Source organism: Fundulus heteroclitus, unplaced genomic scaffold, assembly GCF_011125445.2.
Source record: "Fundulus heteroclitus isolate FHET01 unplaced genomic scaffold, MU-UCD_Fhet_4.1 scaffold_214, whole genome shotgun sequence".
In the NCBI taxonomy this organism is placed as follows: domain Eukaryota; kingdom Metazoa; phylum Chordata; class Actinopteri; order Cyprinodontiformes; family Fundulidae; genus Fundulus; species Fundulus heteroclitus.
In genome coordinates this window covers 210,402-233,247 of record NW_023396626.1, presented here as the reverse complement: position 1 = coordinate 233,247, position 22,846 = coordinate 210,402, and the positions used below count along the sequence as shown (strand labels likewise).

Genomic DNA, 22,846 nt, shown 5'->3' with positions numbered 1-22,846 from the left:
GATCTCTGATGGCCTCATTATTGAAAATATGTGACGATTATATCTGAAACCTTTGTGTCTTAACTGAAGAAAATGTTCCGATTGAACCTTCAGAACAGTTTATGAGAGTTAACAACACGACTTCTGCTGAATAAACAGGACGGTTAAAATTCTGATAGAAGAAACTAGTTGATGTGATAACAGGTTGGTGACAGACTTTATGTCACTTCTCTCATGGGTCTCTTTGTCTTCAGGTGCTGCTCAACAGTTTACCGTTTCCTCAGAGTTCAACATCAGCTCGTGTCCCATCACGTATTTTGGACAGAAGTACCAACGTCTCTATGTGAGTAGTGTGGTGTAACTCAAATTCAGACAAAGATAACCTCAGTAAGTTAAACACGGTTGTCAAATGGCTGTTTCCTCTGTCAGGTTTAAAAAGAGACCCAGAACAACCTGACCCTATGGAGAAATGTAACTACTGCTGTAGCATTATAGATACTAAGAAATATGACTTAATTATAATAAGTTGAGCTAAAGGATGTTTTCTCCCACAGAGGATCCTGCTGTTATTAACAAAATGTCTCTGAAGTCTTTAGGATTTGTTTAGCTGTGTTCAGGATAGTGAATGTTTATAGTGAATACTACTAGTATCTGGTCTTAATTCTGTTGGTGACCTTGAAGGAGAACACTGCATCATCTCTGTTATGGATCCTGAGTCTCTCTCACATGGGAACAAAATGAAGTAATTTCTGGCTGGTTAATACCGACTGAAGATGAGAAAGAGAGTCAGAGTGAGGAACACAGAACCAGACACAGGACCAAGCCAGAACCCAGAAATATCTCCAAATGTATAAGAAAACAGATAAATATAATCAACTAAGAAACTAAACATAAAGAAAAAACTAAGGCAGCACCTTAGAAAACACAAACTTCAGGAAAATGGAGAAAACAGAAACAAGAGCAACCCAAACACCTGGAGAACATGTCAACAGCTCTGTTTGATTCATCATCTTCCTCCTGTAATATAAACCAGAACCCAGCATATCCAGAAAGATTGTTTTTAATCTGCTACAGTTTGGTTCAGCAGTCCAAGAGGGTCAAAGCCAGAGACGTTGACAGACCAGAGCCAGGAGAGCGATGGCCACCCAGTCTCCTGTCCAGCAGACCACAGCTGGGTCTTCAGACGTCCCCCATGGGGACCATCATTGACAGGATTGTCAGAACCACTGAGGTCCAAGAAGAGCTTAGCAGCTCTCGTTTGGCAGTGAAGTAAGGCTCAGTTCCCTGAGTTTATCCTGCTGCTGCAGAGGGTCAGGAATAATGGACCACAGGTGGATTTGGTTTATTATTTTTATTCCAACCTCCTTTAAACTCAGGTCAGGTAGCTGAAGCTTCACATGATGAATGAAAACCTGGATTTTACATTTCAGGGATGGCCAGATGAATTGGTAATATTATGTAAACACGTGTTCCTGGCAGCACTCGCCTGATTATTCCAGAAGATTTTAGGAAGTTCTCTGCATAGATAGAAGATCTGAGTCTGGGTCTGTTTAATTAACTAAAGGATGAATAAAGTCAAAAGTTGATCCTTTGCCACTTAATGCACTCAGTCACTCCTGTAGTGTTGGTTCACTGTATGGAATTTAATTTAAAGTTAAATTATTGTAATGAAATCTTCCCAGCAGTGCTGTCCGTCCATCAGTCCATGGGGGTGGTTACATCCTGGACAGGTCACCAGTCCATCTCAGGACAACAGCTACACACACAGGATGAACAACCATGTAACTCCTAAAGCCAATTAAGAGAGACCAATTAACCTAACAGTGATGTTTTCTGATGGTGGGAGGAACCCGGAGTACCTGGAGAGAACCCATTCATCAGGGGGAGAACATTAAAAGTCCTTCCAGACAGAAGCAGACAGGGATTTGAACCTTCTGGCTACAACACCAACAAGCGCTCTGTAATGGTGAAGTTGTCAGATTTTACTTTAACACGACTCAATCATTCCTGAGCAGAGTCCAGGTTTGATTTAACTCAGTTTATGGTCATTTCTGTGTGAAAGTAAAACAGCAACATGAGTCTTGATGTTTTTCTGGGATCTTCAACAAGCAGCATTGACCTCTCAGACCTGATGTGTTTAATAAACTGGTATCCAGGTAGAGAGGATTACAGAAAAATGTTGTTTCTTTCATATAAACGTTAATGCTGGGCTGTGTTTTCTGTTCTTGACTCTTCAGGTGAATTTCACAAGTGAAAACTTTGTGATCTGTTTCAACGACTTCTACGACCCTCAGAACAAAGGCAACTGTTTGGTGGGACCAAAGGAGGAGTTGGCAGAGTTTGGAACTGATGGGAAGGATCCTGGACTAGAAGAATATTACCATCAGAATCTGCCAACCATTAACAACAGCATGGAATGCTTTGTTTACATATTCACTTATCCGGTGAGTTTGGCATCATGAAGCCAAATCTGCTTGCTGTTTATTAATCACTCACTTAGAAAATGTAAACACTAAAGACAATGGAAATATCACTATAAAACACCACGGTTATTCTAATAATTTCTGTTGGATACAATAAAAGTATTTTTGGAAAGTTTTTGTCAAAGATTAAAACATGCTGACAGTGTTCTTCTTACAGGGTTGGTATGTTTTAGCCAACTTTGGATCAGAAACTGGTCTAGCTGTGATAACTTCAAACCAGAATGTAATGGTAAGGAACTGTTATCAAAGTGTGAGCGACACATAAAATCTCAGTGGATGAGGATTTTATAGGTTCTGTTCAGCCGTCTGATTTCTGTCATCAGGACAGGATGCTTGTTCTAACTCTGCTTGTTGTTTAGGAGCAGGTTGAGGTTCTGCTGGACGGTGTCAAAGTCAAGTCAATGAATCCATCAAACCCTTTTTATAATTACTACATTGCAGCATACGCAGACCTGACTGGCTGCAGACACTCAGGTTGGTGAAGCTCTTAATTCAAATGAAAAACTTCCTGATTCTGTTTAATTCTAATTTCACTTTATTTTTTTGTCTTAAGAGAAAATGAAAGATAATGAAATCTGTGACCTTTCAGCTCAGACAGATCTTCCTTCTTTTCTCAGGTGTCGTTTATAAACCAGGCGACACGGTGAGCTCTGATCCTGAAACCTGTGTCACTCTCACCTGTTCTGATGTCGGCGTCCTCCAGACATCCAGCTGTGGGCCTCTGGAGCGTTGTCAAGGCAACGGCCTGTAAATATGACAGCTCTGTATTATTGTTATTTCAGGGAGGGAACGTGAACTGTAGACGACCCCCATGTGGTCCAACCAGCAACCTTTTCCTTAAATGAAAGGGTTTAATTCAAATCTTTATTATTATTATCTATTATCAGAATCTGTCATTATTGTTAAAGGTCTTGGTTTTGGTATTTAGTGTGAAGAGACTTGAATTAATTAAAGCTAATTATCATGGTTTTAAGTCTCCTTTCACAAGCTTCTCTCAATGGTTTTCTAGAATTTCAGCCCGTTTGTCCTGACAGAACAGCTGAGAAAGGTTTGTGGGCCTCATTGTTCCCACACAACTGATTTAGCTTCATTAAAAACTAGAACACTTGGACCTTTTTAGGACACTTTACGTGTCTGAGTGCTGATGATTTCAACAGAAATCCAACCGATATTTAAACCAGAAATAACAGGAAAAGTCCTTCCAGCTGTACGGCACGAAAAAGCTGAAATAAAAACTTTCAAAGTTCAATTCAATTCAGTTTTATTTATATAGCGCCAATTCATGAAACATGTCATCTCAAGGCACTTTCCAAAGTCAAAATCAATCATATACAGATTGGTCAAAAATGTCCTATATAAGGAAACCAGTTGATTGCTTCAAAGTCCCGACAAGCAGCAAAGTTCTAAATAGAGAAGGAGATTTAGCCAGAGAAAGGAAGGAAACATTATTAAAGCTGCTGCCTGATGCAGGGCTATTAGGGCTGAAATAGTAACTCAGATTAATTGTGATTAATCAGTTACTGAATGAAAGCATTAGTGGTGTAAACCACATTAGTGATATAAAGTGACCTTCTAGTCATCTTCTCATTCACTGAGAGACCTCCCGTGTTCCTCCTGCCTCCACCAGCTGCTCCTCTGGCTCCCCGTTGGGCTCCAGCTGCACTGTGACGGGTCCCGCTGTCATCGGCTTCCAGGGCCAGCAGAGCTCTGTGAAGGATCGCTGTTCCTACTCCCTGCTGAGGATCCCATCGGTCCCAGGATTCCAGGTTCTGGCCCGCTTCCAGGAGCGGCGGCGTAGAGACGTGAGCTTCCTGGACAGCGTGACGCTGCGCCTGGACGGGCCGGGCGCTCACATTCACCTGAAACAAGGAGGCAGGGTTCTGGTGAGCCTCCTGCAGACGCAGCTCATCAATCAGGGAGCAGTTTGATCCTGACGCTGTCTCTGGTGTCAAACTCCCAGAGGTTGTTGTCATGGAAACAGTCAGTTTATGGGTTTAAATGTTTCCTCCACTCTGTCTGTCAGCTGGACGACTCGCCGCTGACCCTCAACAGCTCGGTTCAGACGGTTGGCGGTGTGAAGCTCTCTAAGGACCAAACTGGAGTCACCGCCAAGGTGTCGCTGTCCAACTTCACCGCTTCTGTCTTCTTTGACGGCTCCTCTGCACTGATCCACCTGGAAGGTACAGCACGTCAGCAGAGTTTGGGTCATGATGGCTGTAAACTCTGCAGTCCTTGGGTCAGCTGTGTTCCTCCAGTTGACGCTGACTGGACTCTCATTGTGTCCTGAACCTGTCCAGGATCTGCTGGACAGTCTCTGCAGGGTCTGTGTGGAAGCTCCAGCAGCTCTGTGAGTGAGGAGAGGCTCTCTGAGGACAACTCCACCAGGTAAGTCCTGCTGCTGCTGCTGACTGCTGCTGGATGAAAGGACTGCAGATTTACTCAGGAATCAGTCCTGACCTCGTGTGTCGCCCCTTAGCTGTGAGATGCAGTACTCCGATAGTAACGACAGCACCATCGACTGCACCAAGATGACTGAACGGTGAGCAGATGGACCAGAAACGTCTGTTTCTCTCTGATTTCTGTGGTCAACTACGTGTTACACCTTTAACACCATGTGACGTCAGCCTGGTAGCAGGTAAATCAACTTATTGATCATTTATTATCTCCCTGTTTCTTTCTGCATGTGGAGCAGCTGTAACCTCCTGAAGGAGGCACCCTTCTCCTCCTGTCACATCGACCCAGAGCCCTTCATCACCGCCTGCACACACACTTTGTGCAGCTATCCTGATCTGGACGGCCTCAGGTGTCAGTTCCTGGAGGCCTACGCCAGAGCCTGCAGCCTGGAGAGCAACGGCACACTGGAGGACTGGAGGTCCAAGGCTGAGTGCTGTAAGACCTGACTCCCTCCATCCGTTCTGAAGAACCCTCCTGCTGCTTTTCACAATAACATATCAGAGTGTTGCTCTGCAGCGCCCCCTGGGGGCTTCTGCCAGGACAGGACCTGCAGCGATCATGAGTTCTGTGGAGAGAAGAGTGCTGGTGGAGAAAGTCGCTGCTTCTGTCGGGCCATTTTTGCCTCCAAGTACAGAGAGATCAAGTCTTTCGGTACGACGTCTGTGACAACATGAGACCAGGTCTGACTGGTTGGAGGAAACCCTCTAACTGAAGTTTTCCTCACCAACACTGTAACCTTCAGGTGATCCAGCCATCTGCAGCCAGAACTCTGCTTCTCTCACTCTGGTGGGTTGTCTCCTGGAGGACGAAGGCCTCGACTACTCTGCCTTGCAGCTCAAAGAGCCGACCTGCAAAGGTCAGATAGATGAGCGGACCCACATGGTGACTTTCAGCTTCAACAGCACCAACCTCTGTGGGACGGAGGTCACGGTGGGTTCTCTCCTCCAGATCTTTGCTTAGTCCACTCAGATTTCCAGTGTGGCGCTGACTTCTTAAAGGTATACAGCCGTTATTTGCCTATACCAAAATACCAAAATACATATTATTATAAAATAAAGCTATATATTCCAGTTGTCTGTCCAAATATTGTTTCGATCCTTTTTGAGCCTAAAAATAACCAGCGATGAGCAGCTATAAACAGAGGTGGCGCCATCTACTGGCAGTACCACAGAACTATCAGAAAGCCAGATAGTGGCTAATAAATCGGTAATAAATAATGCAGAACTGAGCCTGAACCTCTAAAACGTCTCAAATTAAAGGGGCAGCTTGGCGTGATCAAAGACCAAAACTTATTTATTAAATAAACCGATTTACAGCAACTCTAAGAGCCTCATATCAGAACATCACAGAGAAATAAAACTCCTGTTCATAAACAGAAACAGGGACACAGCCTCAGGGTAAGAACCGATCAATTGCTCTATTTAGAATTTTTTATATATTTTAGACTGTAAAGGGCAAGAAGAGCATTGTTATCACTATTATCACTGTATTAATAATAATGTTTATTCTCATTTCACTGGAAGAGGCTAAAAGCTGTTAGCTGCTTCCCTGTTTATCTCCTGCTGCACATGTGCAGTGTCCTACCTCTGTTATTATAAATAAACAAAATACTTTTTTACTTACCTACTGAGCAAAATCAAAGCGTAAAACATCAAAATACTAACAGCAGGACGTGATAATCTTTCCTATAAACTTTGCATGCAACCAGAGTGAAAAAGTCAAATAACGTGCCTATGCACCATCAATGTTTCTTTTTTCAGACCAACAACAGCCAAACCATCTACAGGAACACCATCATGTCACAGAACCTCTCTTCTGACGGCATTACTCGCCAAGACCAGGTCTACATCGACTTTTCCTGCATTGAAACCCCGCCGGACACAGAGACTGTGGCTTTCAGAATCAAAGACAGGTGGGTGCTCTGGTTGCTGACTTTACTTTGAATCATCAACAGGTAAACTTGTTTGTGGTTTCAGGCTTGATGAAACCACAGAGAATCAAGCTGAGAAGATGTCAGTAAACCATTACAAAGCTTTTCCTGCCCTGGAAACGACAGATTGATGTAAATGAGTCCAGGTGAATCTCTCTGCGATTCAGGTCAATGTCATATTAAGACTTCCTCAGCTGGAAGTTAAGGTTCAGCATTTGGAGGTGAGTCCTCCTGGATGACCTGGACACCTGGGACAACAGCAGGATGTGAAATAGCAGATACTGGACTGACAGGTCCTCCCAGTAGCTGTGATTGGAGCAGATGAAGGCAGAACCCACGGTTCCAGGTGTCGCTTTCTGTTGGTTTAAGTGAGGCTTAAGTGAAGACTAAGGCTACGTTCACATTGCAATACGATCTTTTGCCCATATCCGTCTTTTTTACGCCAGTGTGAACGGCACAATTCCGATCTTTTCCCCTCCAAAAAAATCAGATTTGGCCCATTTTCATTTGTTGTACTAATTCGGATACGTATCGGATGCTTTCAAAGTGTCCACTGTCTTAACGCTCATGTCACATTTTATCCGTCTTTCACATCACTGTCTTTTACTACACGTCCACACACACTAATAGCAGTTAGCGTAGCATTAAAGTTAATGGCTGATAATAGCTGTGCCCCTTTCTCCTTTTTTCGTCTTGTTATGAAGTGGTCTTAATATTTTTGGCTGCCATTGCTTTCTAATAATAACAACGAGAGATGTTGGCTGGTGTCCGCGTCTTTAAGGTTTTTGTTTTTTTAACAAAACCTTATAAAAAGCTTCTAGATTGCCTTCACCATAACTTACACAAACAGTGCACTGCTGTGTGACGTCTCCTTCTGTTATCACTTTACAGTCTTTAATGGTTCAGACAGTGGTATAATGTCGCTTTTAACAGTAGTATGAACACCCACCTCAAAAAAAACCCCATTTCAGCAAAAAATCAGAACTGAGCATCAGGACCTGCAGTGTGAACGTAGATTAAGATTCTGTGCCTTTGAGATGAGAGTGAAACTGAAGCTCCAGGGCTTTGAGGCAACGTTCAGGAACTCCTGAGCTTTTCTTTAGATGATCTTTGAGATCATGTGAAACAGGTGATGAACTACATATTTTACCTTGAATACAGGTTTTAAATATAGTTACCGGTCACATAGTACATTTTTGATTAAAATCCTAACATATGGAGTATGTTGTGAGAAAACAGAGCTTATTTTTATGCCTGGCTGTTTTTACAGCGATAAAATATTAAAAGTGAAAAGTTCAAATTTCCTTAAAAACATCAGAAACCATGGGTTTATACCAGGACTCATGCCCCCTGTGTGCATCCTCTGCAGCGCTGTGGTTCATGTCATCTCATCCGGACCTTGGAATTACTCTCTGACCATGAAGGCCTTCATGGACGCCGGCCGAACACAAGCTGTGGATGCGAACACCGAGGTACGGCTGAACCAGAAGATCTGGGTGGAGCTGGACACGGACGGCCTGGATGAAGACCTGGTTGCTGTGGTAACCGACTCCTGCTGGGCGACAGACCGAGCGTCCCCCACTGCTGGACGTAGATATTACCTGATCAAGAACGGGTGAGGCTGTTCCCTGATATTTAACCATGAACAATCTTTCCAGTCGCTCTGATCTGAGCACCAAGATAATTAGTCTTGATGTTTGTGAGTAGCTGTCCAAACTCTGAGGACCAGACAGTGAAGGTGGAGGGAAACGGAGAGGGAACCTCCAACTTCTTCTCCTTCAACATGTTCAAGTTCTCTGGAAGCTCTGCTGAAGTCTACCTGCACTGTAAACTGCAGCTGTGTGTCAAACAGGGGAATGTCTGCATCCCGGTAAGACTTGATGTCAAAGACAGCATGACAGATATTTACTCCAAACCTGAATCTGTTTTCTTTTTAGTTAATAACATAATCTACAAAAATAAATGAGACAAAATATCACAAAATTAGTTCAGAGAACAGACTCTGTCTTTGTCTTGCAGACGTGTGATGGAGCTCGGAGACACAGATCAGTCAGGTCCAGACCTGGAGCTTCTGCCTTCATCAGCATGGCCTGGACCACCTAGGTAACACTCAGCCCTGCTACTGCAGGTTCTCATAATTAGTCTTTTTCATGTGCTGTTATATGGAGAGTCAGAACTGAGAAAATAAAGCAACAAAGAAGAATATTCAGCTTTTTAAACCTCTCTCCCAGTGGCTGGACGACATTTATAGCAGCACCACTCATTCACAATGGACTATATTTTTAGAGTAAATTACATTTTATTACATTTTTAATATTGAGGACTTCTAGCATTTGCTTTCACCACAACACAAACAAACAGTCCAGGAACTAATAAAATGAAAACACATTTATACTTATTGGTTAATACAAAGATGAGTGTGTCAAAACACACATTTTGAGCTGTGTGGTAAAAGAGCTCCACTTTAGCATAAATGGAAAATTATGGAGGACAAAACCTACTTTGTAAGTGGAGTGGAGGTTTCTTTAGTTATTTTCTTTTAGAAACACTAAGCCAGTGTGTATCTCTATGATCTCCTGAAGGCAAAGCAGACCCCTGCACTGTCTCAGGATCGTCTCTCGTTTTTGCTCAAAGGATTTTCTCGCATTGAACTCACAAAACATAGACACCACGGAAAATAAATGATTTTGCCATAAAAGGCTCATCTCATCTCAAAACAAAAAATGACCCAAAATAACAGAACATTTCTATGTGAGACGCCCAGCTAGTCGGCTGCTCGGTCAGCTCAATCTTCCACTTAATGTGGCTCATTGTGTTTATGTGCCGTTCTGTATCCAGAGTCCAGACAGGCACTAACTGCTGTAAAATAGTGGCTCAATATTCTTAGTTAAAAACAAAAAAATAATGGAAAGATGTCCAATGTGGTGAGATAAGGAGATTTTCCCCTTTGTCATGTCCAGCTTCATGGCAACCAGAACGCTGCTCCAGCTTCCATAGTTGTACCAAACATGACCAAAGGAGGCTTTATACCTATACATCCTCCCTGACACCCAAGCCTTGATGATTTATTTTATTGCTGTTCAGGTATCAGGTACAAACCAAACATGACAGAGGAACAGAAAGAGAATCAAAGAAAATCTACAGTTTAAAAACTACAAAACCCAACAACCAGCTACTACAAAAAAAAACTAACAGCCACCAAGGGGAAACTGAAACAATGCAAGCATGAACACCTGCAAAGAGAAAAAAATAATGAAACACAAACGGCATCAACACCAGCAGCAAGAATATGGAAAAACTGTTGATACTGATGGAAAGAACTACAGGGCAACACAAGTCTTCTATTATGAGTACATAAGTGTGTGTGAACATGAAAAATATGTGATGTAGGCCTTATTGTGTACAATAATCTGTGCAGAGCCCCCCCCTCCCCCTCCAGAGATCAGAAATAAAGAGAACCCTTAAGTCTGTTTGGTTTCCCACCAGCTAATGAATTATTTTAACTATTGTTTATGGATAATTTTTCTAAACTAGCTAATTAGGATAAATGTTTGTGCCACAGTCTAGGGTCAAGGTTCAGTGCTGAGTTACATCCTCAAAGTTAAAGGGTGTGAAGACGAGACGTTTGGGTGATTGGCTCAGGAGAAAAGACAACAGTAAAACTTTGGTTCTGTTGTGTTGTCAGGTTATTTTGACCTGGACAGACTGACGGGCTGCAGATGTTTGATTGGTTCTGATCCAGAGCCTGGATGTGTGGAGGTTGACTCAAACAGCCGCAGCGAGCTTCTGTTGGAGAGGAAGAGAGGACAGACCTGTCATCTTTGTCATGAGTCCACAGCTGATGTTTTCATCTCTTATGAATGACTGGGTGTTTTAGGGCTACAGGTGATAATTAAAGGGAGATTAAAGGGCTTTCAGATGAGTTATTTTACTGGGGTAAATGTTTTAATGGAGAATAATCATTGATTTTGTTGAAACTGCGTTGTGGCTGAGTTCATGACTTATAAAGAAGAAGACAACAACAACCTGAACATGAGGGATTAAAAGCTGCTACAGAGTTTCAGAGTTAAGTTCCATCTGATTAGAAAAACGCAGGCTGGAGGAAGTTTAGAACTGGAGCAGGAACACAGCTGAGCTCCAGCTATTTTCTATCTAGAAGGACTGAGGCTGAGTCTGCTTAGAATACGTCATTTAGCAGCAAAAAATCTGCAGATCTTCAGGGTTTAGTGTCAGTGAGACGCTCTGTTACCCTCTGAAGCTAAAGCTGGTTTATGTGCTTCTATCTTTAGGATACGAGTGAGAGAAACTACTTTCCAGGGTTTATCTAGGTTCCATCAGGTCCTGATTTAATTTGATTTCATTCAGATCCTTCAGTTTCTTATTGTTTCAGAGGTTTTACTGTTTCCAGACATATCAGACAAATTACTATTAGCAGAACTATTAAATCAGAATTTTAATCATTAAATCAAGAGGATATTGCTTTAAAATCAGAATGTGTACTGTAACGTTTAATTCACTGTTGAGGTTTCAGACAGCATAATAAAAGGTTTAAGCAGTTATTGTGTCACTCTTTATTACCAGGCTCCTGCAGGGAGAAAGTCATGAACCTGCTTGTGAAGCTGGCAGAGGTCTGCTGGGTGCATCAGTCCGTCTGCAGGCAGAGCACTGCAGCCAACCCTTCCTGTCCTAAAGGGACCCAGAAACTAAATGGATTAGCCATAAAACTCATCAGCAGGAAACAACAAACTCTAAATCACAACATTTAAAAGAGAAATACATGGTGGGCCGGTCTCTGATGAGCAGAGGGTCAACCAGGAGCTCTGAAAGGTGATCAGGCCAGAGATCTCTCACTTCTTTCTAGCCCATCATATCAGACACTCTTGTTGAAGGCAGAAGGAAAAGTATTTCATGAAACTGGAAAAACAAATAAACATAAAATATGTTCAGGTCTAAAAGTTCAAACTATGAGGAAGATTCTCTTTTTTACATGAGAACCTGGATCCCATCAGAGAAATGTGCCTTCTCCTAAGCCAGTACTGGTTCATTTAATCCTGATAAAACGATGAACCAGCTAAAACAGAATCATGGGATTAATATGATAAAATGCAGCAGTAAGGCTTACAGCCAAAGTGCGAAATACGGGGGGGTCTGGGGGGGGGGGGGCACGTTATGCCTTTTTCTCGCTATAGGCGCCAATGAAGAAGAAAACGTTAATGTGAGATATCTTCTATAATCGTTGAATTTCGGTTTATTTATTTTTTTTGACAGGCTTAAGTCTTCATTACAAGATATGGCCATGCGACATTTGGTGGTGATTCCTCATTGTTTTCCTACCTTAAGCCACGTTAAGCTTTTTCACGTTAAGCGTTTTAGAATGTCCCGCTTTATGGTAAGCAGCGCAGTTTCTAGTAGTTCTCCTGGTTCACTTTCCAAAGTCACTTACTCTTCTTCTCTTCACAGTCTTTCCAGCCGTGACGTTCTGACCTTGCCGAGTTGTCCGTAGTCCCGTCCATTATATCTGCCTCTTCCTAAATAAACATCTTTAAACTGTGCTTTGCTTCCCGATCGTATCTGCATGTGGGCTCGTCATCTGAAAACCATGACAATATTAATGAGCCGTTCATGGATACATTAGATGGTACATAGATAAATCAGCTTTCTGTAGTTTTGGCTACAGAAGAGATAAAAAGGAGATGAAAATGCAAGCAAGCAGGGAGCAGAGAAAAAGTGTCCCAGTAGGCGGAGAGGCGGAGTAGACTGAACCATGCACTGAAATCTTGATGTTTTCACATCTGGTTACTTGAACAATGTTTAAATTTATAAAAAATAAAACAGTATTAAAATGACTCAGCTGTTACGGGCTTATGAGTTCTTTCTAAAGTCTGGCCCAGCATCTGACTACTAAACATAATCTGATCTGCTTTTTCAGTGTAATCCAAAATATTTCCAGGCTTTCTAGTTTTCTGCCTCCATGTATGATTGTGTGCTGCCCCCTTCTGGCTGCTTCTTGTTATTACCTCACAGTCGACAGGCTTCAACGTTTTTCTCCAACAACTTTCACTCAGCAAGATATGAAGGATTAAACTATCAGAAGAGTTTATACACACAGCATTAAGAGTACCTATGGAGTTATTTGACCTCATTCTTATTACAGTCAGTGTTTCATACCTGATTTGGGGAAGATGTTGCTTTGAAATTATGTGGAGCTGGCAACGTGGCAACCAATGACGACAACTTAATTTATCTGAAGATGGGAGATTTTATGACATCGATATATGTGGAATGAACAAAATGAGAAGATGCTGGACTTTTCAGGGATCTGAGCATTAGTGACTTGTCAACAGGAGGTGCTCAGAGAGAAAGAGATATTATTACAAATGGAGCATAAAACATTATTACAGTTTTCAAATGCTCTGACAACTAGACACGTCCTGTGCTCTGGTTTAAATCAAATACAAGTCTCTGGCCATATGGACCATTGTTATGGAGGAAAACGGAGGTGGCTCCAAAGCTTGTGAACACATGTCCAGATGATGGCTTGAACAGAGCTCTGAATGACTTTCAAAGCTTAGGACATTGTTTCAGAACCTGACCCTGTTTTAAACTGAACAGGAAATTCCTCCCTGGCCTTCTTCAGATTCTGAGCAGCTTTTTGAATGTTTCCTCGGGTATGTTGAAGATTTCTCTGTGGTGATGCTGCTCCAAGTCTGAGGTTGGCAGGAGCTGGAGATGGGATGTATAAGTGGAACGTAAGTTTTCCTGGACGCTGCATGCTCACAGTAGACAGGCTGGGACACAAGGTTATGGACTTTAGAACTGGGGTGATGTGCTCTACTTTCTTAGTCTTAGTGAGGACGCGGACAGCAGCGTTCTGGATCAGCTGCAGCTGTATGGTCCACTTTTTAGGAAGACCTGTGAAAACACCGTTGCAGTAATCAATTCTACTAAATATAAATGCATGGATTAGTTTTTCCAGATCCTGCTGAGACATTAGTCCTTTAATCCTGGAAATGTTTTTCAGGTGATAAAAAGCCGACCTTGTAATTGTCTTTAGATGCTTTTGGAGGTTCAGGTCTGAGTCCATCACTACACCCAGATTTCGGGCCTGATTAGTGGTTTTTAGCTGAAGCGACTGAAGCTGTGAGCTAACTTTTGATCTTTCCTCTATTGGTCCAAATATTATTACTTCAGTTTTGTTTTTATTCAATTGGAGAAAATTTTGGCACATCCACGTATTGATTTCTTCTAGGCATTTACTCAGTGCCTGAACTGGTTTATAGTCACCTGGTGACATGGTGATGTAGAGCTGTGTGTCGTCTGCATAGTTATGGTAGCTGATGTTGTTATTTTTTATTATCTGAGCTAGAGGGAGCATGTAGATATTGAAAAGGAGGGGACCCAGGATGGACCCTTGGGGAACCCCACATGTGATTTTTGTCATCTCTGATGTAAAGTTACCTACTGATACAAAAAAGTCCCTGTCCTTTAAGTAGGATTTAAACCAGTGGAGAGCTGTACCAGAGAGGCCGACCCAGTTCTCCAGGCGTTCTAACAGAATGGAGTGATCGACAGTATCAAATGCTGCACTGAGGTCCAATAGAACCAGCGCGGTGGTTCTTCCACAGTCTGTATTTATATGGATGTCATTAAACACCTTGATAAGGGCGGTCTCTGTACTGTGGTGAGGAAACCTGACTGGAAAACGTCAAAGCGGCTGGTCGTAGTTAAGAAGGTGTTTAATTGTTGAAATACAGCTTTTTCAATAATCTTACTGATAAAGGGGAGGTTTGAGATGGGCCTGTAGTTCTGGAGTAGTAGTTTGTCTAAATTGTTCTTTTTCAGCAGTGGTTTGATAATTGCTGTTTTTAGGGACTGGGGGAAAACACCTGACAGAAGGGACGTGTTTATTATCTGAGTCAAATCAGACGCTATGACAGGTAAAACTTTCTTAAATAAAACTGTGGGGAGAACATCAAGGCAGCAGGAGGAGGAACTTAGCTGCTGAATGATCTGCTCTAAGCTTTTGTGGTTTATTTGGCTGAATTGGGACATTTTGTCAGGATAAGTTCCAGCTGAATACGGCTTTGGTTCTGGAGTTGGTGTGGATGTACAAACTGATCCTCTAATTTTTAGGATTTTTTCAGTAAAGAAGTTAGCAAATTCATTGCAGGCCCTGGTGGAGTGGAGTTCAGAAGCCACTGACACAGGAGGATTTGTTAACCTGTCTACTGTGGAAAATAAGACACGAGCATTATTAATGTTTTTCTTGATGATCTCTGAGAAGAAAGATTTTCTTGCATTTTTCAGTTGTAAGTTATATCTGTAAAGTCTCTCTTTATAGATGTCATAGTGAACCAGGAGTCTATTCTTTCTCCACCTGCGTTCAGCTTTGCGACATTCCCTTTTTTGACTTCTAACTGCTGGAGCATTTCTCCACGGAGATTTTTTCTTCCCGGAAACAACTTTCACTTTAACTGGAGCAATGCAGTCAATGATGTCTGAGACTTTAGAATGAAAGTTTGCCGTCTTTCTGGCACACCTGATGCTCATCACCTCATCTCCCTGGAGCATAAGAGGAGCAGACGGTCAGCACTTCAGCGCCTGAGTGTTTGCCAGTATTGGTACAGCCTTCCTGAGATTTATTCTCTGTGTTTTCTTTCTAAAAATATGCACTAAAATATGGACTAAAAAAGTTAAACTAATGATGTTTCAGTAGAACAGTTTAATTAGAACAATCAAAGGCAATCCTAAACAAATGTGTTTGTAATGTTGATTTAAAGGAATTCAGGCTTTCAGCACTTTTACAGTTTTCTGGCAGTTTGTTCCAGATCAGTGGAGCATAGGAACTAAATGCTGCTTCTCTATGTCTGGTTCTGGTTCTGCAGAGCAGGCTGGAGCCAGAAGACCTGAGTTGTCTGGAGGGTTGATGCCCTGATAACAAGTCTGTGATGGATTTAGGTGCTACGCCTTTTAGGGATTTATAGACTAACAGAAGGATTTTAAAGTCTATTCTCTGAGATACAGGGAGCCAGAGGAAGGACTTTAGAACCGGGTCCATGTTCTCTAGGTTCTTAGTCTTAGTGAGGACGCAGGCAGCAGCGTTCTGGATCAGCTGCAGCTGTCTGATCCACTTTTTAGGCAGACCTGTGAAAACACCGTTGCAGTGATCAATTCTACTAAAAATAAACGCATGGATTAGTTTTTCCAGATCCTGCTGAGACATTAGTCCTTTAATCCTGGAAATGTTCTTCAGGTGATAGAAAGCCGTCCTTGTAACTGTCTTTAGATGCTTTTGGAGGTTCAGGTCTGAGTCCATCACTACTCCCAGGTTTCGGGCCTGATCAGTGGTTCCTAGCTGAAGCGACTGAAGCTGTGAGCTAACTTCTGATCTCTCCTCTATTGGTCCAAATATTATTACTTCAGTTTTGTTTTTATTCAGTTGAAGAAAGTTTTGGCACATCCAGGCATTGATTTCTTCTAAACATTTACTCAGTGCTTGAACTGGTTCATAGTCACCTGGTGACATGGTGATGTAAAGCTGTGTGTCATCTGCATAGTTAAGGTAGCTGATGATGTTGTTTTATATGATCTGAGGTAGCAGGTGAAGTGCAGTAGATGCGGACTTCCTGTTTGCGGTAAGGCGTATTGTGTCACTTCCTGTTTGCGGTAAGGCGTATTGTGTCACTTCCTGTTTGCGGTAAGGCGTATTGTGTCACTTCCTGTTGTTGCTGTGTGAACGACGGAGCTTTGCTCCAGGCTCTCTCGCTTTTTATCTTTAAACCTCTTTGCTGTAACATCTGTTTCCAAACATAAGCACTTTTAAAACATTGTCTGTGGCTGCTCATCACGTTTGGGAACTCCTCGTGTTTCACACGGTTTGTTCTTTGGCGTGATAATAGGGCGCTAGCCTAGCGTTAGCCTAGCGCTAGCCAAGCCTTAGCCTCATAATGGCTTCTCCGTCTCTGACTAAGTCTCCTATCTGCTGCTCTCTGTGTCAGATGTTCAGTTATTCCTCTGCCTCCTTTAGTGATAATGGTACTTGTAATAAATGTAGTGTTTTTGTAGCTTTGGAGGCGAGGGTGTCAGAATTGGAGACCCGGCTCCGTGCTGTTGAAAAACCAGCTGATAGCCGCTCCTTTGCTAGCGCGGAGAAGCATAGCGTAACTTCACGTAGCGAACCTAAAGCAGTAGCACCCGAACAGCCGGGTAACCAGGCTGGCTGGGTGACGGTTCGTAGGAAGCATAGCTCTAGATTACAGACCCCAGATCACCACCAACCCATCTGCGTTTCTAATAAATTTTCCCCTCTGAGCGACAGTCTCGCCGAGGAGCCGACCTTAATTATTGGCAGCTCCATAATGAGAAATGTGGCACTAAAGAAACCAGGGACCATAGTTAAATGCCTACCAGGGGCCAGAACAGGCGACATAGAATCCTACCTAAAACTACTGGCTAAGGATAAGCGTAAATACCGCAAAATTGTTATTCACGCTGGCGGTAATGACACCCGGTCACGCCGATCAGAGGTCACTAAAGTTGGTGTTGCTTCGGTTTGTGAGTTTGCTAAAACTATGTCGGACTCTGTAATTTTCTCTGGTCCCCTGCCTGATCTGACCAGTGATGACATGTTTAGCCGCATGTCATCATTCAACCGCTGGTTGTCTAGGTGGTGTCCAGAAAACGACGTGGGCTACATTGATAACTGGAGAACTTTCTGGGGAAAACCTGGTCTGATCCGGAGAGACGGCATCCATCCTACTTTGGAGGGTGCAGCTCTTCTTTCTAGAAATCTGGCCGGATTTATTAGTCCTCCTAAATGCTGACAACCCAGGGTCCAGACCAGGAAGCAGAGCCGTAGTTTAACACACCTCTCTGCAGCTTCTGTACTGTTACCCACCCATTATCCTATTGAGACGGTGTCTTTCCCACGGCCAAACCTTAACAGATCAAAAACTGATCTAAAAGGAACAAATCATAAAAATCTAATACAATCTAATACACTTTGAGCCAAAAAATAAAAGAATTAAATGTGGTCTATTAAATATAAGGTCTCTCCCTCCGGAGACTTTGTTAGTTAATGAATTGATTTCTGATAATCAGATTGATTTGTTTTGTCTCACAGAAACCTGGCTACAAGAGGACTACGTTAGTATAAATGAGTCAACCCCCTCCAGTTATTCAAATTTCCACATTCCCAGATCTGTGGGAAGAGGAGGAGGAGTGGCAACTATCTTTCAGTCTGATTTATTAATTAGTCCCAGGCCAACTAATAATTACAGTTCTTTTGAACATTTAACCCTCAGTTTCCCTCATCCAAACTGCAAAGCAATAAAACCTCTTCTGTTTGTTGTTTTGTATCGTCCACCAGGCCCTTACACTCAGTTTTTGGATGAGTTGTCAGATTTCTTATCTGATTTGGTGTTAAATACTGATAAGGCTATTATAGTGGGTGATTTTAACATCCATGTTGACACTGAATGTGATAACCTTAGTGTAGCCTTTAAAACTATCCTAGATTCAATTGGTTTTGCTCAAAATGTGCATGAACCGACGCACTCTCGGCTCCATACTTTAGACCTTGTTCTGACATATGGCATTGATTGTGAAGAATTAACAGTATTCTCTCACAACCCTGTCCTGTCTGATCATTTTTTAATAACATTTGAGTTTAATCTAACTGAGTTCTCCACCCCCAAAAGAGGGTTCCATTATAGTAGATTTATATTGGATAATGCTGTATGAAAACTTAAAGAGTCTGTCCCCTTTTTAATATCCTCAGTATTGCAGAAATGCCCTGTAGATGGCAGCATTGCTGTTTCTTCCCATTCACAAATCGATACCTTTGCTAACAATCTGACTTCGTCATTGCGTTCTGCATTAGACAATGTAGCTCCCTTGAAAAAGAAGGTGATTATTCACAGGAAGCTGGCTCCTTGGTTTAATTCAGAGCTGCGTTCCTTGAAGCACAATGTTAGGAAATTGGAGAGAAAATGGCGCTCTACACACCAAGAGGAATCCTACTTAATCTGGAGGGACAGACTATTGTTGTATAACAAGACCCTCCGCAGAGTTAGAGCAGCATATTTTTCATCATTAATTAAAGAGAATAAAAATAATCCTAGAATTCTCTTTAGTACAGTTGCCAAACTTACCCAGAGCCACAGCTCTGTTGATCCATCCATTCCCTTAGCTCTTAGTAGTAATGATTTTATGGGATTCTTCATAAATAAAATTGATGCCATTAAAAATAAAATGATTGGCATCCTCCCAAACATGATTACCTCGTCCTCAGTAAGTGAGGCAGCATTGGAGGAATCTTTAGAATCTGCGCAGTGTTTGAACTGTTTAGAAGCAGTAGAGCTTTCTGAGCTATCTAAAATTTTAGCTTCATCTAAACCATCTACCTGTATGTTAGACCCAATCCCAACCAAGTTGTTTAAGGACATATTCCCTTTGATCAGTGGCACTATTTTAGACATGATTAATCTATCCTTAGTAAATGGATATGTACCACAGGTTTTGAAAGTAGCTGTTATTAAACCTTTACTTAAGAAACCTTCTCTTGATCAAGATGAGTTAGTAAATTACAGACCTATATCTAATCTTCTTTTCTTATCTAAAATTCTTGAGAAAGTAGTTGCTAATCAACTTTGTGAACATTTACAAAGTAATGACCTACTTGAGGAGTTTCAGTCAGGCTTCAGAGCTCATCATAGCACTGAAACAGCTCTGGTGAAGGTCACTAATGATATTCTCATGGCCTCAGATAATGGACTTGTGTCTATACTTGTCCTGTTAGATCTCAGTGCTGCGTTTGATACAGTTGATCACAATATTCTCCTACAAAGACTTGAGGATACTGTAGGGATTAAGGGGAAAGCATTAGGCTGGTTTAAATCTTATCTGTCGGACAGATTCCAGTTTGTTCATGTTAATAATAAATCTTCCTCAAACTCTAGGGTCACCTGTGGAGTACCACAGGGTTCAGTCCTTGGACCAATTCTCTTTACTATATATATGCTTCCGATAGGCAAAATTATCAGACAGCATGGGATTAATTTCCACTGTTATGCTGATGATACTCAGCTATATTTATCCATAAATCCTGATGAATCCAATCAATTACTTCGACTGCAGTCATGTCTTGATGACATCAAAAGCTGGATGACTTTAAATTTCCTGCATGTAAATTCTGACAAGACTGAAGTTTTAATCTTTGGGCCAGAGTCCTCAAAAAATAAACTTCTTAACCAATCACTTAATCTGGGTGGCATTAACCTGGCCTCTGGTAATAAAGTAAAAAATCTTGGTGTTATTTTTGACCAAGACATGTCATTTAAATCCCATATTAAACAGGTTTCCAGAGTTTCCTTTTTTCACCTCCGGAATATCGGCAAAATTAGAAACATTCTGTCCATGAGTGATGCTGAAAAACTGGTCCATGCATTTGTTACTTCAAGGCTGGACTATTGTAATTCTTTACTATCAGGAAGTCCACAAAATGCAGTTCAAAGCCTTCAGCTGATCCAAAATGCTGCAGCAAGAGTTCTGATGAAAATCAACAAGAGGGATCATATTTCTCCAATTTTAGCTTCCCTTCATTGGCTTCCTGTTAAATCAAGAATAGAATTTAAAATTCTTCTTCTAACGTATAAAGCCCTTAATAATCAAACTCCATCATATATCAGAGCTCTGATTACCCCGTATGTTCCTAACAGAGCACTTCGCTCTCAGACTGCAGGTCTGCTGGTGGTTCCTAGAGTCTCTAAAAGTAGAATGGGAGGCAGATCCTTTAGCTATCAGGCTCCTCTCCTGTGGAACCAACTCCCAGTTTTTGTCCGTGAGGCAGACACCCTGTCTACTTTTAAGACTAGGCTTAAAACTTTTCTTTTTGACAAAAATTATAACTAGTGGCTCATGTTACTCTCAGCTACCTTTATAGTTTTACTGCTATAGGCTTAGGCTACTGGAGTATATCAGGATCTAATTTTCTCACTCTATTGAGTTCTACTGTTCTTCAATTATGCATTATGTGTTGTCATTTCTGCTTTAACTTTCTGTTCTCTCTCTTTTCTCTTCATAGTAGGTACACCTGGTCTGGCGTTCTGTTAACTGTGACATCATCCAGAGAAGACGGCTCACCCGCTACTACCATCTAATGTAGAACAGATTACTAGATCAGTGTGTGCTTCTGTGTTTTTTTGTTTCTCTTGTTGTGTCTCTATTCTGTCTTCTGTAACCCCAGTCGGTCGAGGCAGATGACCGTTCATACTGAGCCCGGTTCTGCTGGAGGTTTTTCCTTCCCGTTAATGGGTGGTTTTTCTTCCCACTGTCGCTTCATGCTTGCTCAGTATGAGGGATTGCAGCAAAGCCATGTACAATGCAGATGACTCTTCCAGTGGCTCTACGCTTCCCCAGGAGTGAATGCTGCTTGTCGGGACTTTGATGCAATCAACTGGTTTCCTTATATAGGACATTTTTGACCAATCTGTATAATCTGACCCAATCTGTATAATATGATTGAACTTGACTTTGTAAAGTGCCTTGAGATGACATGTTTCATGATTTGGCGCTATATAAATAAAATTGAATTGAATTGAATTGAATTGAATGAGCATGTAGATATTGAACAGGAGGGAACCCAGGATGGACCCCTGGGGAATCCCACATGTGATTTTTGTCATCTCTGATGTAAAGTTTGATAATTGCTGTTTTTAGGTAATGGGGGGGGAAACACCTGACAGAAGGGACGTGTTTATTATCTGAGTCAAATCAGATTCTATTGTAACCAAACTAATATACGCAGAGTCCTGATAGCAGTTTACTATCAACCAGAATTTATTAAGACATTTCTGGGACAGAAATACACCACACCTCAGTATCCTTTCACATTTCTTAATACATAATAATAAACAATGGTATGGACAAGGACCTTATGGTGACATCCAGCGCTGTAATTCACAGAACAACTTAGAATCTTCTTTGGAACTAGCAAAGGAGATAACTCCTGTAATTTTAATTTTCATGAAATATTGTCCTTCCGTTGTGGAGTATCTACTCCAAAAAATAATAATAATTCACCCATTCAGGAGTCCAACAGAAAGGGCTCTTAACTGTCCCTTCAAAAATAATATAAAAGCTATAAATAAGAGCTCATTTTTTATTTCGTGTTCATGTGTATGTAGTGCAGAGGGGAGCTGGGGAATATGTCTGTGTGTTGCCTGCAGGATGATAAGGAATTTTGAGACGTCATCCGTGAGCACCGGGGCACCTCAGCCAAGCACTCTCTCTCTCCCTTTCTTGTGTCGCCGTGACCGCCGCAACTAACAATGACAAGTCACAGTCATGAACTGGTGGAGCACAGAAAACATGTTTCTCTGGTGTCTTGTACGTTGCTTAAAGCCTGCAATTTCCACTAAGGACAGAAACCAACAAACTGTCCGTTAAAAAAATATATAAAATAACGCAACAGCATAAAGAAATCAAGATTCACAAAATGAAATTACACTCTGTTCCACAACATGGCTGGGATTAGCATTCTGTTACCTTTTTGCCACATTTAACAGACATATGAAACATTACATCCTATCAACAAATACATATCTTTAATTCGGTCATTAAACTCCGCCTTATTAACATTAATAACGTTACCCAGTACATGTTAAAGCTCACCTAATGGTGAAAAATTACAGTCTTGAACTGGAGGAGCACAGACAACATGTTGCTATGTTGTCTTGTACGTTGCTTAAAGTCCGCAATTTCCACTCAGGTTGGAAACCAGCAAACTGTCGCACAACCGTTGCAAACTGTCGCAATAGCGCTAAAAGAGCAATGCACCTTGAACGCACCAAAGAGTAACTTTAGTTACCTCTGGGTTACACTATGACAGGCAAAACTTTCCAAAAGAAAGCTGTGGGTAGAACATCAAGGCAGCAGGAGGAGGAACTTAGTTGCTGAATGAACTCCTCTAAGCTATTGTAGTTTTTTTGGCTGAATTGGG

At 41.8% G+C, this 22,846-nt stretch overlaps 1 protein-coding gene across 1 annotated transcript; it reads left to right on the top strand.

The window, feature by feature from the left end:
- Positions 1 to 2,863: 2,863 nt before the first annotated feature.
- LOC118559075 (alpha-tectorin-like) lies at positions 2,864 to 11,403 on the top strand. Its single transcript, XM_036129766.1, has 14 exons — positions 2,864 to 2,936; positions 3,080 to 3,209; positions 4,090 to 4,345; positions 4,486 to 4,642; positions 4,760 to 4,847; positions 4,939 to 5,001; positions 5,155 to 5,351; positions 5,433 to 5,567; positions 5,659 to 5,846; positions 6,677 to 6,828; positions 8,216 to 8,461; positions 8,554 to 8,716; positions 8,866 to 8,949; positions 10,532 to 11,403. Exons 1-13 carry the CDS (start codon positions 2,864 to 2,866, stop codon positions 8,947 to 8,949), a joined length of 1,932 nt encoding a protein of 643 aa, XP_035985659.1. The 3' UTR covers positions 10,532 to 11,403.
- Positions 11,404 to 22,846: the final 11,443 nt, after the last annotated feature.

Excerpts from the sequence above, each read along its gene's own strand:
- LOC118559075 (XM_036129766.1), top strand. The coding sequence starts at position 2,864 with ATGAATCCATCAAACCCTTTTTATAATTACTACATTGCAGCATACGCA. Across the intron at positions 5,568-5,658 it reads CAGAGAGATCAAGTCTTTCG|GTGATCCAGCCATCTGCAGC; the intron begins GTACGACGTCTG and ends TGTAACCTTCAG. Across the intron at positions 8,462-8,553 it reads TATTACCTGATCAAGAACGG|CTGTCCAAACTCTGAGGACC; the intron begins GTGAGGCTGTTC and ends GTTTGTGAGTAG.